Genomic DNA, 14,766 nt, shown 5'->3' with positions numbered 1-14,766 from the left:
CTCGGCCGCCGGCTGCCGTCGGTCGGCAACAAGAACCCTGTGGTGTAACATCTCGGCCGGCGGCTGCCGTCGGTCGGCAACAAGAACCCTGTGGTGTAACATCTCGGCCGGCGGCTGCCGTCGGTTGGCAACAAGAACCCTGTGGTGTAACATCTCAGCCGGCGGCTGCCGTCGGTCGGCAACAAGAACCCTGTGGTGTAACATCTCGGCCGGCGGCTGCCGTCGGTCGGCAACAAGAGCCCTGTGGTGTAACATCTCGGCCGGCAGCTGCCGTCGGCAACAAGAGCCCTGTGGTGTAACATCTCGGCCGGCAGCTGCCGTCGGCAACAAGAACCCTGTGGTGTAACATCTCGGCCGGCGGCTGCCGTCGGCAACAAGAACCCTGTGGTGTAACATCTCGGCCGGCGGCTGCCGTCGGTCGGCAACAAGAACCCTGTGGTGTAACATCTCGGCCGGCGGCTGCCGTCGGCAACAAGAACCCTGTGGTGTAACATCTTGGCCGGCGGCTGCCGTCGGTCGGCAACAAGAACCCTGTGGTGTAACATCTCGGCCGGCGGCTGCCGTCGGTCGGCAACAAGAGCCCTGTGGTGTAACATCTCGGCCGGCGGCTGCCGTCGGCAACAAGAGCCCTGTGGTGTAATATCTCGGCCGGCGGCTGCCGTCGGCAACAAGAACCCTGACACACCATATGCCGCATTTTCATTTCCACTCAGTTCTGTCCATTTCTAAAATTTCCTGGAAGCTTCCTCTTTGACACAGAGTATTTGGAAATGTTTGGAAGGTTCCCTTCATTTCCGTTGCTGTGGTCAGAGAACGCACCTGTATGACTTGAGTCTCCAGCCCGCTGAGGTTTGCCCCAGGCCCAGGCTTTCCTCTCGCCTGCTGTGCGTTAGGTGGGCAGTTGCGAAGAACGTGCGTTCTGTGCTCTTCAGACACGGATCGAACCCTGTTGATTGATGCTGCTGCTGAGTTCCACAGCCTGACTGTTCCGTCCAGTGCCCAGACAGGGAAACTGAGGTCTCCGACCGTAACTGCGTTCACCTGTCTTCGTACTCATTCCGCCGGTTTCACTTCACATGCTCTGCAGCTCTGACTTGGTGCGTTGACTCTTTATTGTCACACAATGTCCCTCTTGGTCTCTGGTAATTTTCTGTGCTCTGAAGTACCCTGTATCTGATATAAACGCAGTCATTTCTGCTTTCTTCTCAGTGTTTTCCTAATGTATCTTTTTCAACGCTTAACTTTCAATGATTTTATTTGAAGTGAGTTTCTGGTGGACAGTACACGGTTTGGTCAAGTCTCTACAAATTTCTCTGTCAATCTTCTTCCTTCCTCCTCCTCCTCCCCCTCCTCCTCCTCCCCCTCCTCCTCCTCCTCCTTCTTCCTTCTTCTGGTTTTCTTTTCTTCTTTGCTTACTTCTTCCTCCTTTACTTTTTTTTTTTTTTTTTTTGAGATGGAGTTTCGCTCGTTACCCAGGCTGGAGTGCAATGGCGTGATCTCGGCTCACCGCAACCTCCGCCTCCTGGGTTCAGGCAATTCTCCTGCCTCAGCCTCCTGAGTAGCTGGGACTACAGGCACGCACCACCGTGCCAAGCTATTTTTTTTTTTGTATTTTTAGTAGAGACGGGGTTTCACCATGTCGACCAGGATGGTCTCGATCTCTTGACCCCATGATCCACCTGCCTCGGCCTCCCAAAGTGCTGGGATTACAGGCGTGAGCCACCGCGCCCAGCCCACCCTTTACTTTTTTAAGAGATAGGGTCTCGCTCTGTTGCCCAGCCTGGAATACCATGGCTCGATCTGAGCTCACAGCAACCTCCACCTCGCAGGTCCAAGTGATTCTCCCGCCTCAGCCTCCTGAGTAGCTGGCATTACAGGTGCCCACCATCACACCCAGCTAATTTTTGTATTTTTAGTAGAGATGGGGCGTTGCCATGTGGGCCAGGCTGGTCTTGAATGCCTGACCTCAGGTCATCTGTCCACCTTGGCTTCCAAAGTGTTGGGATTATAGGATGTAAACCACCGTGCTCAGCCTGTTTCCTTAATTTCTAAAGGATATTTTTGCTGGAAATAGGTTTCTGGGTTGACAGAAACACTTAAAAAAAGTGCAGGTCCTCTACAGTTACTGATGAGAAACCTGATCGCCACAGCCGCCTTCCCCGTGTCTGCATATGTGTTGGCTGCTGTTTCTCTGTCTTCTTCTTCTTTGGGGGGGGAGGGGGAGTATTCAGAGGTTTGACTGTGAGTATTGATCCTGCTTGGGGCTTTCTCACCTTCTGAAATCTGTAGGCTTGTGTGTCTTCCGTGATTGGGAAGTTTTCTGCTGTTATTTCTTTGAGTACTTTGATGCCCCACCCCCCTTCTCTTCTTTTTCCCGGATCTTGATGACACGGACATTAGATCTTTTGTTACCGTCTCACAAGCTTCTCAGGCTCTGTTCAGTGTTTTTGGTCTGTTTTCTCTTTGTTGCCCAAACTGTGCAATTTCTATTTTCTGTCTCCATTTCACCAATTCTTTCCCCTGCCCTCTCTATTCTGCTATTAAGTCCATTCATTGAGTTTTTTTTTTTTTTTTTTAAAGATGGGGTTTCACCATAATGGCCAGGCTGATCTTGAACTCCTGACCTCAGGTGATCCACCCACCTTGGCCTCCCAAAGTGCTAGGATTACAGGTGTGAGCCACCGTGCCCGGCCTCATTGAGTTTTTTTAAAAATCAGCGCTAAAATTTCCATTAGCTTTAAAAAAAAATTTATTTCTTTGCTGAGACTGTTTTTTGTTTCAAGCATGTTTGCAATTTTCCACTGAAGCATTTTTATGATGGTTGCTTTAAAAAGTTTAAAGTCGGTTGAGCGTGGTGGCTCACACCTGTAATCCCCGCACTCTGGGAGGCCAAGGTGGGTGGATCCCCTGAGGTCAGGAGTTCGAGACCAGCCTGACCAACATGGAGAAACCCCACCTCTACTAAAAATATAAAATTAGCCGGGAGTGGTGGCGCATGCCTGTGATCCCAGCTACTTGGGAGGCTGACGCAGGAGAATCGCTTGAACCCTGGAGGCGGAAGTTGCAGTGAGCTGAGATGGCGCCACTGCACTCCAGCCTGGGCGGCAGAACGAGACTCATATGGAGGTTCGTATCTACTGGTTGCCTTTTTTCATTCAGTTTCACATCTTCCTGGTTCTTGGTATGATGAGCGATTTTCAACAGAAAAGATGTGACTCTAGATCTTGTATAAACCTCCTCTTTTTAAAAAAGGATTTGTTTTATTTCAACTTTAATTTTAGATTCAGGAAGTGCCTGTGCAGGTTTGTTACAAGGGTATACTGTGTGACGCTGGGGTCTAGAGTCCAGTTGACCCCGTCCCCCGGGTAGTGAGCACAGCACCCAGCAGGTAGGTTTTCGACACTTGCCCACCTCCCCCGCCACACCCCCTGTGCGCCTCAGCGTCCCTTTCCCCATGAGCATGCCCGTGTGTAGCCAATGCCTAGATTCCACTTAGGAGTGAGAACTCCCAGTAATGTGTCTGCATTACTTCTCTTAGGACAATGGCCTCCAGCTGCATCCATGTTGCTGCAGAGGACCCGATCTCGTTCTTTTCATGGCTGCATAGTATTCCACAATACGTCCCACATTTCCTTTATCCAACCCTCCACGGATGGGCACCTGCATTGACTCCATCTGTGCTCCTGTGAACGGTGTGGTGGTGAACGTGGGAGTGCAGGTGTCTTTGGCAGAACGACGTATTCTCCTCTGTGTAAATACCCAGGAACGGGATTTCTAGGTTGAATGGTGGCTCTTACATTCAGTTCTCTGAGAAATCTCCAAACTCCTTTCCCCAGTGGCTGAACTAATTTGCATTCCCACTAACAGAGTCTGAGCGTTCCCTTTTCTCCACGGCCTTGCCTGCGTCTGTTGTTTCTTGGCTTTTTAGTAACTGCCATTTGGGCTGGTGTGGGTGGCCGCATGGTGGTTCATTGGCCTCTCTCTGGTGATCAGCGACCTGGGGCGTTTTTCATGTTCTCGGGCTGCTCCTTTCTTTTGAGAGGTGTCTGTTCACTCCTTTGCCTGCGTTTGAATGGGGTTGTTTGGTTTTTGCTTGTTTGTTCCTTCTAGATTCTGGATATGAGACATTGGTCAGATACGTAGTTTGCAAATATTTTCTCTAGTTCTGTAGCTTTTCTGTTTACTTTGTTGCTAGTTTCTTTTGCTGTGTAAATCCCTTTAGTTTAATTAGGTCCCGCCTGTTAATTTTTGCTTTTGTTGCAATCGCTTTTGAGGGCTTAGTCATGAATTCCTTGCCAAGGCCGATGTCCAGAATGCTGTTTCCTAGGTTTCCTACTAGAATTCTTATGGTTTGAGGCCTTACATTTAAGCCTTTAATCCATCTTGAGTTGATTTTTATATATGGAGGAAGATAGGGGTCCAGCTTCATTCTTCTGCATGTGGCTTGCCAGCTCTCCCAGCACCATTTGTTGAATGGGGAGTCCTTTCCCTATTGCTTGATTTTGTCAGCTCTGTTGAAGATCAGATGATTGTATGCGTGCAGCCTTATTTCTGGGCTCTTTATTCTGCTCTACTGGCCTATGTGTCTGTTTTTGTGTACCAGTGCCATGCTGTTTGGGTGACTGTGGCTTTGTAGGATAGTTTGAAGTTGGGTAACATCATGTCTCTGGCTTTGTTCTTTTCGCTTAAAATTGCTTTGGCTATTTCAGCTTTTTGGTTCCATGTGAATTTTAGAATAGTTTTTTCTAATTCTGTGAAAAATGACATTGGTAGTTTGACAGATATAGCAGTGATTCTGCAGATTGCTCTGGGCAGTGTGGCCATTTTACCAACACTGATCCTCCCCATCTGTGAGTGTGGGATGCATCTCCACTTGCTTGTACCATCTCTGATTCCCTTCAACAGTGTTTTCCAAATGTCCTTGCACGGCAGGCTGCAGGGAAGGAAGGTCACCTTCTCCGAGGCCACCTGGGGCCAGGCAGGCACTGGGCACTTCTCTGTAGTCTCACGAGGGTGAGTCCAGGCTCCAGGTTCTGGCCCTTGCTGGGCGGGCCACAGTGCTCCCGTGGGGTTTGGCTGGCTCAGGGCTGGGGGTGCTAACACATCCTGCTCCTGCCTGGTCCTTTGGCTACAGACCCAGGCTTTTGTTGGGGCATTTTATTTATTTATTTATTTTGAGACAGGGTCTCACTCTGTTGCCCAGGCTGGAGTGCACTGGTGCCATCTTGGTTCACTGCAACCTCTGCTTCCTGGGTTCAAGTGATTTTCCTGCCTCAGCCTCCCAAGTAGCTGGGATTACAGGTGCGCACCACCACACCAGGCTATTTTTGTATTTTTGGTAGAGAAAGAGTTTCACCATGTTGGACAGGCTGGTCTTGAACTCCTAACCTCAGGTGATCCACCCACCTGGGCCTCCCAAAGTACTGGGATTATAGGCTTAAGCCACTGCACCTGACCTGTTGGGGTGTTTATTTATTTATTTGAAACAGAGTCTTGCTCTGTCAACCAGGTTGGAGTGTAGTGGCATGATCTTGGCTCACTGCAGCCTCCCGGTTGAAACAAATCTCCCACCTCAGCCTCTCAGGTAGCTGGGATTACAGGTGCGTGCCACTGCGCCGGCTGATTTCTGTATTTTTAGTAGAGATGGGGTTTTGCCATGTTGCCTAGGCTGCTTTCCAGCCACCTCGGCCTCCCAAATTGCTGGGATTACAGGCGTGAGCCACCACGCCTGGCCTGTTGGGGCTTAAATTTGTTTTAAATACTCAAAAAAAGCTTCATTTCTTCTTTAGCTTTCTGACTCTGTGCTTGTGTCCCAGCACTTTGACGGCAATTTAGTGATTTTCCGTTCCCTGAAGAGGAAAGCACGCTGGGTCCTGCAGGTGCACAGAGCACAGGGAGCCACTGCAGCGCAGAGGATGCCATTTCTGTTTGGGACGATATCATAAGAGCTTCAGGTCTGACAGCATGAACCCCCTGAGGGCCTGGGCCACCTGCATGTTACAGCACTTTCCCAGCCTCCTTGGTGCAAAGGTGAGCAATCTGTGCTGGGGTTCAGGAAAGCCTCTTTTCGTGCAAGGTTAGATGGCAGGAAAGCCTCTGATGGTCTGGCGAATGGTGGACCCCTCCGAGTTCCTCTAGACAACGGCCCCGGAGATGAAAAAGCACGGCTGTGCCCACTGGATTTTTCCAGTTGCTGGCTTCTTTACCTCCAAGTGTCAATATATGAGACAGAAAGAAAACCCAGGGCACTCATGGCTGTGTCGTCCCTTTGTCCAGAGGCCCCTCACCAGCTGCCTTCTCCTCCCTCTGCAGGTGGCCTGCTGCTTGTTTTCTGCACAGTGTGCAGGGTGCTTAGTGCAAGGTGTTTGTTTAATGCCGGGTGCTTAGTGCAGGGTGTTTAGTGCAGGCTACTTAGTGCAGGGTGTTTAGTACAAGGTGCTTAGAGCAAGGTGTATAATGCAGGGTGCTTAGTGCAGGGTGCTCAGTGCAAGGTGTTCAGTGCTGGGTGCTTAGTGCAGGGTGTTTAGTGTGGGGTGTTTAGTGCAGGGTGTTTGTTGAGTGCACGGTGCTTAGTGCAGAGTGCTTAGTATAGGGTGTTTGTTTAGTGCATGGTATTTAGTGCAAGGTGCTTAGTGCAGGGTGTTTGGTGCAGGGTGCTTAGTGCAGGGTGTTTGTTTAATATATGGTGCTTAGTGCAGGGTGCTCAGTGCGGCGTGTTTAGCACAGGGTACTTGGTGGGAGGAGTGAGGAAGTTCACATTTCTATCTTCCCTGAGTAGACGTTCTACCTTAATTTTGGATGCAATTTATTTAATTGTGTTTAAATTTGTATAATTTAACTTTTAATGCTCATGTTTCACAAGTGCCTTATACCCACCCCTGGGTGTTCAGCCCTTGGTTCTCATGAGCCAAGAGGGGCAGCTCCAGTGCCACGGCCAGTGCTCTCTGCACGGAGCCCTGTCCTAGCTCCCTGGCCACAGCCACGGCCCTGCTGGCAGATACTGCCCATGACCGCCTGTCCAGGAAGGCCTGCCCTGACCCCAAGTCCTGACAGGGGGCTACTGTACAGGTGGGTGACGTGGCAACCCCAAGGGCTGGGGGCAGGTCTGAGGACGGGTGGGGAGGGCCCAGGTACCTTTTCCGTGACCAGCCTCTCCTCTGCCAGCTCAGGAGCCAGGAAGAACGAGTCATAGGTGCCTAAGAGAGGAAGTCCGGCTGAGTTTTCCTCACCCCTGGCGAGCCGGTGCTAGACCAGGCCTGAGGGGACCCCACATGCTCACCGTTGGCAGGGGGCGGCTGGAACATCACAGCCCCGTCCTCAGCGACCAGCACGGAGTCCAGACACAGGTAGGCTGTGGCAGAGCTCGGGTCAGGATGGGCATGCCTTACCCTGCAGTTGAGGTGGGCTGGGGGGAAGGAGCTGGGGAGCCTTGGTCAGGCTGGTTGGCCCCCCAGCCTCCCCATCGTACGGGCACACACCTGCCAGTGCAGGCACAGTGCCCACCCCCCACGCCCTCCCGGGGTCCTCGGAGCTGCCTCCTCCCAGCCCTCCCTGTGGGCAGCGCTGCCCGGCTGACACCACGGCTACACTGGCACGACTGTGGCTGAACGGGAGCTGAGTGGCAAGGAGAGCGCGGGTTATGGCTCCTCCACTGAAACCCCGCACAGGTCCCATCCCGAGTCAGGGCCCACGGGGCAGCCACGGCCGTGTCTCCACGGCCCCTCCCTCAGCCTTTTAGACACGGCCCTCAGCACCCCAGGACGTTTTTAGGTCTCAGATGCACTGTCTGTCTGCCCTGATGTTTGGCAGGGCCAGGCTTTGGCAAGGCATGGGCCAGTGCAATGCTGACGGTTCCTGCCCTGCTCCAAGGCCAGGGGCTCCTCCCTGGGACAACGTCCCCGTGCTGAGGGTGTGTGGGCAGGGCCACAGTGAGGTCCCCTTCCTCTTCACAGCAGGCCCACCTTGCGGGCATCTGTCCCCATGCCTCCCTCCTTGCTGCAACTCAGCAGGCACCCCCAAGGTGCTCCAGATGGGAGCTGCCTGCTCGTTCACTGGACACTCTGTCCTTGGCTGCCCTGGGTACCGTGGCTCAGGTGGGGGCCAGTTATGCACGGGGCGGGGGGACGCATCACCTGGGTGCTGGGGGTGCGACTGCAGGGCGCGGAGGCAGGCCAGGCAGAGGGCCCACAGCTCGTACTCCCGGAGAGGCCGGCCCAGCTGCGACAGGAGGTCCTGCAGGGACACGCACTGCGGGCAGGAGAATGGCGAGGTCAGCATGGACACCCTGCACTGGGGCCTGCTGGGGGACAGGCCAGGGTGAGTCCCACTCAGCCCCCGAGCAGGTGCCCCCACAGCTGACAGAGGGGTCAGAGAGGTCCCTAGGTCAAGTCCAGCATGTGGGGGCTGTGGGGAGACTGGGGCCCTTGGCCCTGCAGGTGGGAACGTCCCACGTTGCAGCCACTGGCGATGGCAGGGCTGCGGTTCCTCAGAAAGCTCAACATGCACCTCCCAGGAGACAGCACTTCCTGGCCGGGCACACGTCCCGAGGAACCGAGGGCAGGACTCGTGCCTACGAGCACGCTCAAGTTCATGGCAGCATGACTCCCCAGGCATCCACAGACGGATGCAGGGCAGCATGGATGGTGCTGGTGCTCAGCCTCGGGAGGGGGTGCTCTCACACAGGCAGCCCCAGGGATGAGCCGTGAGGACAGCGGGCTGAGCGAAGTAGGCCAGAAACAAAGTGCCGCCCACCCCACTCCCACGAGGCCCCTGGACGGAGTTCATGGAGGTGGAGGGCAGAATGGGGAGAAGGGCTGGGCTGGGGCGTGTGCTTTTGCTGGGTGCATTTTCTCATGCACGCACACCCCGATGGCAGGCATGCATTCAGCGCTGTACACCCCAAGGCCTACGGACAGCTGGGACCAAAGTCCGCCCTCCACCAGGCCCAGCCACCCTGTGTCTCCATGTGCCATCTGGAAGGGAGGCTGCTGTGCGTGGGAAGGCGTGCCACCAGGTAGAGGGGTGGAGGGTGGTGGAGGGTGATGGGCACATGCGCTCAGGATGTGCAGAAAAGCCCAAGTCACAGAATGACCTCGTTCTTGTCCTTCAGGCCAACAAGGCCTGGTGGGACAGGTGGCTTGAAGGCACCCGGTCCCTGGGCCAGTGCTGCCTGGCAGACAGACTTGCACTCGGGCCCCTGGGTCAGGCACTGCCCAGCAGATGGACTTGCACCCCAGTCCCTAGGCCAGTATTACCCGGCAGGTGGACTTGCATGCGGCCACTGGCTTCAGGTGTCCCTGCCGTGAAGAGCTCACAGGGATACAGCTGGTGGTGGCTCAAGGGGGGCAACACACTTGGCTGGGCTTGGCCCAAGCATCTTCAGTGGGACAGTGGGGCTGATGGGCCAGGCCACCCCGAACACCGGCTCCAGCAGCGTCCTCCATCCCTACGAGGGGCAGCCGACGGGGGCAGCGCTGGGCTGGGGAGGCCCCGTCCTGCACGGAAGCCACGTCCGAGCGGCTATACGGTATCTCAGCATCCCCTCGGAGGCGGCAGAGGTGGCCCAGGTACCGACACCTCCTGGTGCCCTTCACCACCAAGCACAGGGCATGCGCCAGCCTGACCCCCAGCGCTGGCATCTAACTTAAAACCATCAGGAGAAGATGAGGGAGGCTGTGAGCCTCAGGACGGGGGGACAGAGCCCCCGTTGAAGCCGGGCCTGCTGGCCTTGCTTCCCGGAAGAAGATTAACCCTGGGGATGGCCATGCAGGGCTGTGCAAGGTGGCCTGGGCGGGCTGAGGAGGCGGCTGCCATCTGGGTCGTCCACCTGAGAGGCCATGCTGGGTAACAGCATAGAAAGCTCCACAGCCACAGCTTCCTTCAGAAACGGGGCAGCTCAGCAAAAATGTCTTCATTACTGAGCGAGAGTGAAGGTCGATTCCCCTTGTTAAGCAAAGCTGTGGAGAAGCACAGCCCCCGACTCACTGGCCGCTGACCTGTCCACCCACACACAAGGCCTGGGCACCCACCTGCTCCAAGGCTGCACTTCCCGGCTGCCTGGCCCCTTCTGGAATTCTCTCGTCATCCCCGGGAGTCTGGGCTTCACTGCTCGCATCTCGAGGGTCTGCAGGGCAGGGCGGAGCTCTGGCCTCCGCCGGCCCCAGGCTGGGGTGTGAAGTCTCAGGCTGGCCTGGGCTGCCGGGCACCCCGGGGACCCTGTCCCCTCTGCGGCCTGCACAGGGCACCCTGCCCAGCTGGAGTTCCGGCTCCTGCTCTGGCCACAGCCTGTGTGTGGGCTGAGCCTGGAAGCCAGTCAGACCATTTTTCCTGTCGAGAAAGGCCTTCCTGGGGTCCGGAGGGAAGAATTCGGATAGGGGCAGCTGGCTTTTCCCGCGGGTCAGTGGCAGGCAGAGGGCGGTCTCGGGGCTGTCGGGCAGCAGCCTGGGGAATGTCTGCACCTTCCTCAGGCGGCTTCTCCTGAGGGCATCTCTGTCCAGCTCCCTGACAGGGCACTCAGCATCCAGGACGAGGCCAGCCAGCTCCTCCTGGCCATGGCTCTCGCCATTCCTCATGGGGGAGGACAGCAGAGCCTTGGTTGGGGAAACTCTGGGGCCCTGACTAGCCTTGGACTCTGGTCCTTCAGGGGTGGGGGGCGGACACCGGCCCCCAGGGGCAGGCAGAACCACAGCGTCAGTGCCGGGGTCCCCAGGCAGCCTCCTGGGCCCAGCATTTCCTGGGGCATGTCTCTCCCGCCAGCTGCTCTCACTGACATCTGGACACAAGCAAGATGTGGTCACTGCAGGGTGCCCCTCCCCCCTCCCTTCACCCCCTCCCCGCTCATCCCCCCCTGCCCCACCAAGGACCCCAGCTCAGGCTCTCACTGCTGCTGGGCTCCCCTTGCCTCCCTTCTTCTCCCCTCCGGACCCCCACCAAGGACCCCAGCATAGAGTCTCATCGCTGTCGGCTCCTCTCCCCTTCCTTCCCCTCCCCTCCCCTCCCCTCCCTTCTTCTCCCCTACCTACCCCCCACCAAGGACCCCATCGCGGACTCTCCTAGGAAAGGCTCTGCCTTCCTCCATCGCCCCACTCATCACAGCATCCTGGCTAATTAGAGGCTGGGGCTGCCTCTCCCCCAGGCCAGGCAGTGCTCCCCACTGGGGCTTCCTATGGGTGCCTGGGCCTGTGTAATTGTCTCATCCAAAGGCATATCGCTTCCATGAGGATTGCACAAGTGAGTCCCCACAGGAAGAACCTGGATGATACGACCACGGCCCCACCTCCCACATGCAGCGTGGTTCTTTCTCTGCTGCGTGTAGCTCTCTTCTGCCTACTCCATGCTGTGCCCCTCCTGCAGCTGCACAAACCCTGAGCTGCAAATGCATTCACTGGGCAGGAAGGGCCCTGCTGGCCACTGTGAGGCTCCTCATGGCCGTGAACCCTGCAGGGCTCCATGCTGCAGGCAGTGATGTGGACACAGATGTGGCCACTGTTCAAAGGTGCCTGGGAGACGCCGGAATCCGAGTGAGCCACAAACACCCCAGATGCTGCAGTTGCAGCTCTGTAATGCACCCGCCCGGCACCCCAGGTGGGGGCAGCTGACAATCAGTTGTGAAACATCAACGCCTCCATTTATCAAAATGCCCATGAGACGAACACCCAGACACTCAGCACCAATGCCACAACTTCCGGAGCTGCCCCTGAGTCACCTCTGCCTGTGTGGGCGCCTGCAAGGCTTGCACAGGCAACAGAATATGTGGAAATGTGTGGACAGGGCCACGTGTGCATGTGACTACATGTAAGAACTGTGCGTGGCAGGCATGAGCGTGGGAGTGTAAATGTGTGCATTCTGGTGTGGGAGTGTGCAGTGTAAACAGGCCTGTCTGAATTCGCCTGTGACCAAGTGTGAATATGTGTGCATGGGCACATGTGATCTTGAATACTCAATTGTGACTGGGTGTCGGTGTGAGCACACGAGTGTGCGTGTGGTCTGTGTGAATATGTGCCCATATGTGAGTGGGTGTGTGCACAAGCTGTGCCTGTATGCCTGGGTGTATGTGCAGTGTGTGTGCATGTGCATACACAGTACACAAGTAGGTGTATGTGCACACACGAGGGTGCACGCATGTGGGTTCAACAGCTCACCCTGCAGCGCTCCAAAGGACTCGATGGAGAGAACCCTCCTCCCCACGGCGGAGAGGCTCCGGCACACACGGCAGGAGGACATGGGCTGCAGCTTCTCTTCACACAGCGCAACAATGCTCTGGGAACGTGAGAGCACCTCAGACAGGAAGGCTTGGAGGAGGGGCCTTCTCCTGTGCCCGCCCACCCTACACTGCTGGACCCTTTGAAGGTGACCATGGGACAGTCCTCAGAAGCTGTCCGTGCCCGCCTTGCCCATTTTCTGGTATTTAAAAGGCAGCACATCTGGGCTGCAGAGAACCAGGAGGGTCATTACAAGCAAGATCTTTCATAAAAAAACAGACAATAAAAAGCCAAGTCCCCCTGCAAGCAAAATGCCCCGAGACTGTGGCGGCAGAACCCAGGCGAGGCTGCCGGGCGTGTGTGCTGAGCGTGTGGTGTCGGGTCTGTGGGGTCACAGCCTGGGGTGGCCCACAGCAGCCTCGCCTACCTGGAGGTCTGGCCGGTCTTCAGGGTCCTCCGCCTGCATCCGGCTCAGCAGCGCCTCCAGGTCCTGGCTCAGCCTGGGCTCCAGTGTGGGCTCTGCCACATACTCGAGGGCGGCCTTCAGCGTGGCCCCCAGGGAGTAGATATGAGCCTGTGGGCACGAGGGGCCATCGGCTCCAAGGCCTGTGCATGTGCACCGCCCTGCCCACAGCTGCCACTTCTCGGGGCCAGGAGCATAAGTTTCAGGGACCAGACCTGCCCTTTGTGGCTGGGTACCTCCCCCTGTGGAGATTCCCTGGAGCAGCAGCACCTGCGCCCACACAGCCTGTGCCCACGCAGCCCTTGTCCGCGCTGCCTGCGCCCACTCCACACTGCCCTCGTCCATGCTGCCCGTGTCCACGCCACCCATGCAGCCCATGCCACGCTGTCCTCATCCACGCTGCCTGCACCCACGCCACACATGCAGCCCATGCCATGCCACGCCACGCTCATCCATGCTGCCTGCCCCCATACCACCCATGCAGCCCATGCCACGCTGTCCTTGTCCACGCTGCCCGCACCCATGCCACCCATGCAGTTGGTCCTGGGTCTGTGCTGCCCATGGCCCCCACACCTCCGGGCTTCCTGCCCACTCCAGCCTCAAGGGGCACAGACCCCTTCCATGACAGCTACAGTTCTCAAGGGTGGGGCCTTTGAGTGTTTAAGTGAAAAACTTCAAAACTTCAAAAACTGGATTTCAGTAGAAGGAAGGAAGGGTTTTGTTTTTGTTGGAAAGTCTGGGTCTTCCTGCCATGCATGAGAGAGTGGACTCTGTACGAGGTCTGCCCTGGGCATGGCTGCACCGCAGGCCTGAGTGCTTCTTCCCAGGACGGCCGCATGTGGCATTTCACCTTCCTCACAGGAGGAAGTGGAACGCAGAGGGGCTCAGGAACCTGCCCGGGGCCACACCGCAGGTCACACAGCTCATGTGTGGGGCTGGGAACCAACCCAGGGCCTGCTCTTCCCCGACCTGTGCTCCCCTCCTGAGGCGAGTCTGTTCTCCCCAAGCGTCCCTCTGTGTCCCCTCTAGTTCAGGCTGGTTGAGTGGACACGCTCCTGAGTCCTGGGCGGCTGGGTGAGCACACCCGAGTCCGGGGCGGCTGAGTGGACACACCCGAGTTCTGGGCGGCTGAGTCCTGGGCGGCTGAGTGGACAAGCACCCGAGTCCTGGGCGGCTGAGTGGACAAGCACCCGAGTCCTGGGCGGCTGAGTGGACAAGCACCCGAGTCCTGGGCGGCTGAGTGGACAAGCACCCGAGTCCTGGGCGGCTGAGTGGACAAGCACCCGAGTCCTGGGCGGCTGAGTGGACAAGCACCCGAGTCCTGGGCGGCTGAGTGGACAAGCACCCGAGTCCTGGGCGGCTGAGTGGACAAGCACCCGAGTCCTGGGCGGCTGAGTGGACAAGCACCCGAGTCCTGGGCGGCTGAGTGGACAAGCACCCGAGTCCTGGGCGGCTGGGTGGACAAGCACCCGAGTCCGGGGCGGCTGGGTGGACAAGCACCCGAGTCCGGGGCGGCTGGGTGGACAAGCACCCGAGTCCGGGGCGGCTGGGTGGACAAGCACCCGAGTCCTGGGCGGCTGGGTGGACACGCACCCGAGTCCTGGGCGGCTGGGTGAACACGTACCCGAGTCCTGGGCGGCTGGGTGGACACACCCGAGGCCGGGGCGGCTGAGTGGACAAGCACCCGAGTCCGGGATGGCTGAGTGGACAAGCACCCGAGTCCAGGGCGGCTGGGTGAACACACCCGAGTCCGGGGCGGCTGGGTGGACAAGCACCCGAGTCCGGGGCGGCTGGGTGGACAAGCACCCGAGTCCTGGGCGGCTGGGTGGACACACACCCGAGTGCTGGGCGGCTGAGTGGACACACCCAAGTCCGGGGCTGCTGAGTGGACACGCTCCTGAGTCCGGGGCGGCTGAGTGGACACGCACCCATGCTCTGGGCTGCCCTGGCCCCAGGCCTCTCCCATGTGGTCTTGAGATGTTGTCACAGAACCCTGAGACCTGCCTCCTCAGCCCGTAGTGAGGTCCAGGGTGACCAGTGGGGCATCTAGTCTTCACAGGAAGCCCCGCACCCCGGGGCCCCAGGCCAGCTGGTCAGCCTGGC

The 14,766-nt window shown here is 57.4% G+C and overlaps 1 protein-coding gene across 5 annotated transcripts in view; it reads right to left on the bottom strand.

The window, feature by feature from the left end:
- Window positions 1-14,766, bottom strand: part of KNDC1 (kinase non-catalytic C-lobe domain containing 1) — a 63,948-nt gene that overhangs the window by 27,225 nt on the left and 21,957 nt on the right. For all 5 annotated transcript variants that reach the window (XM_035269569.3, XM_035269570.3, XM_035269571.3 and 2 more), the window contains 6 exons: window positions 12,628-12,774; window positions 12,141-12,258; window positions 10,029-10,771; window positions 8,133-8,247; window positions 7,280-7,351; window positions 7,135-7,196 (listed from right to left, as the gene is read on the bottom strand). In XM_035269569.3, the coding sequence (XP_035125460.3) occupies window positions 7,135-7,196; window positions 7,280-7,351; window positions 8,133-8,247; window positions 10,029-10,771; window positions 12,141-12,258; window positions 12,628-12,774 (1,257 nt within the window). The remainder of the gene's footprint in view (window positions 1-7,134; window positions 7,197-7,279; window positions 7,352-8,132; window positions 8,248-10,028; window positions 10,772-12,140; window positions 12,259-12,627; window positions 12,775-14,766) is intronic.

The sequence above is a fragment of the Callithrix jacchus genome, chromosome 12 (genome assembly GCF_049354715.1).
Source record: "Callithrix jacchus isolate 240 chromosome 12, calJac240_pri, whole genome shotgun sequence".
Classification (NCBI taxonomy): Eukaryota; Metazoa; Chordata; class Mammalia; order Primates; family Cebidae; genus Callithrix; species Callithrix jacchus.
Note: the sequence above shows the minus strand (reverse complement) of the source record. Positions and strands in the feature narration are given on the sequence as shown.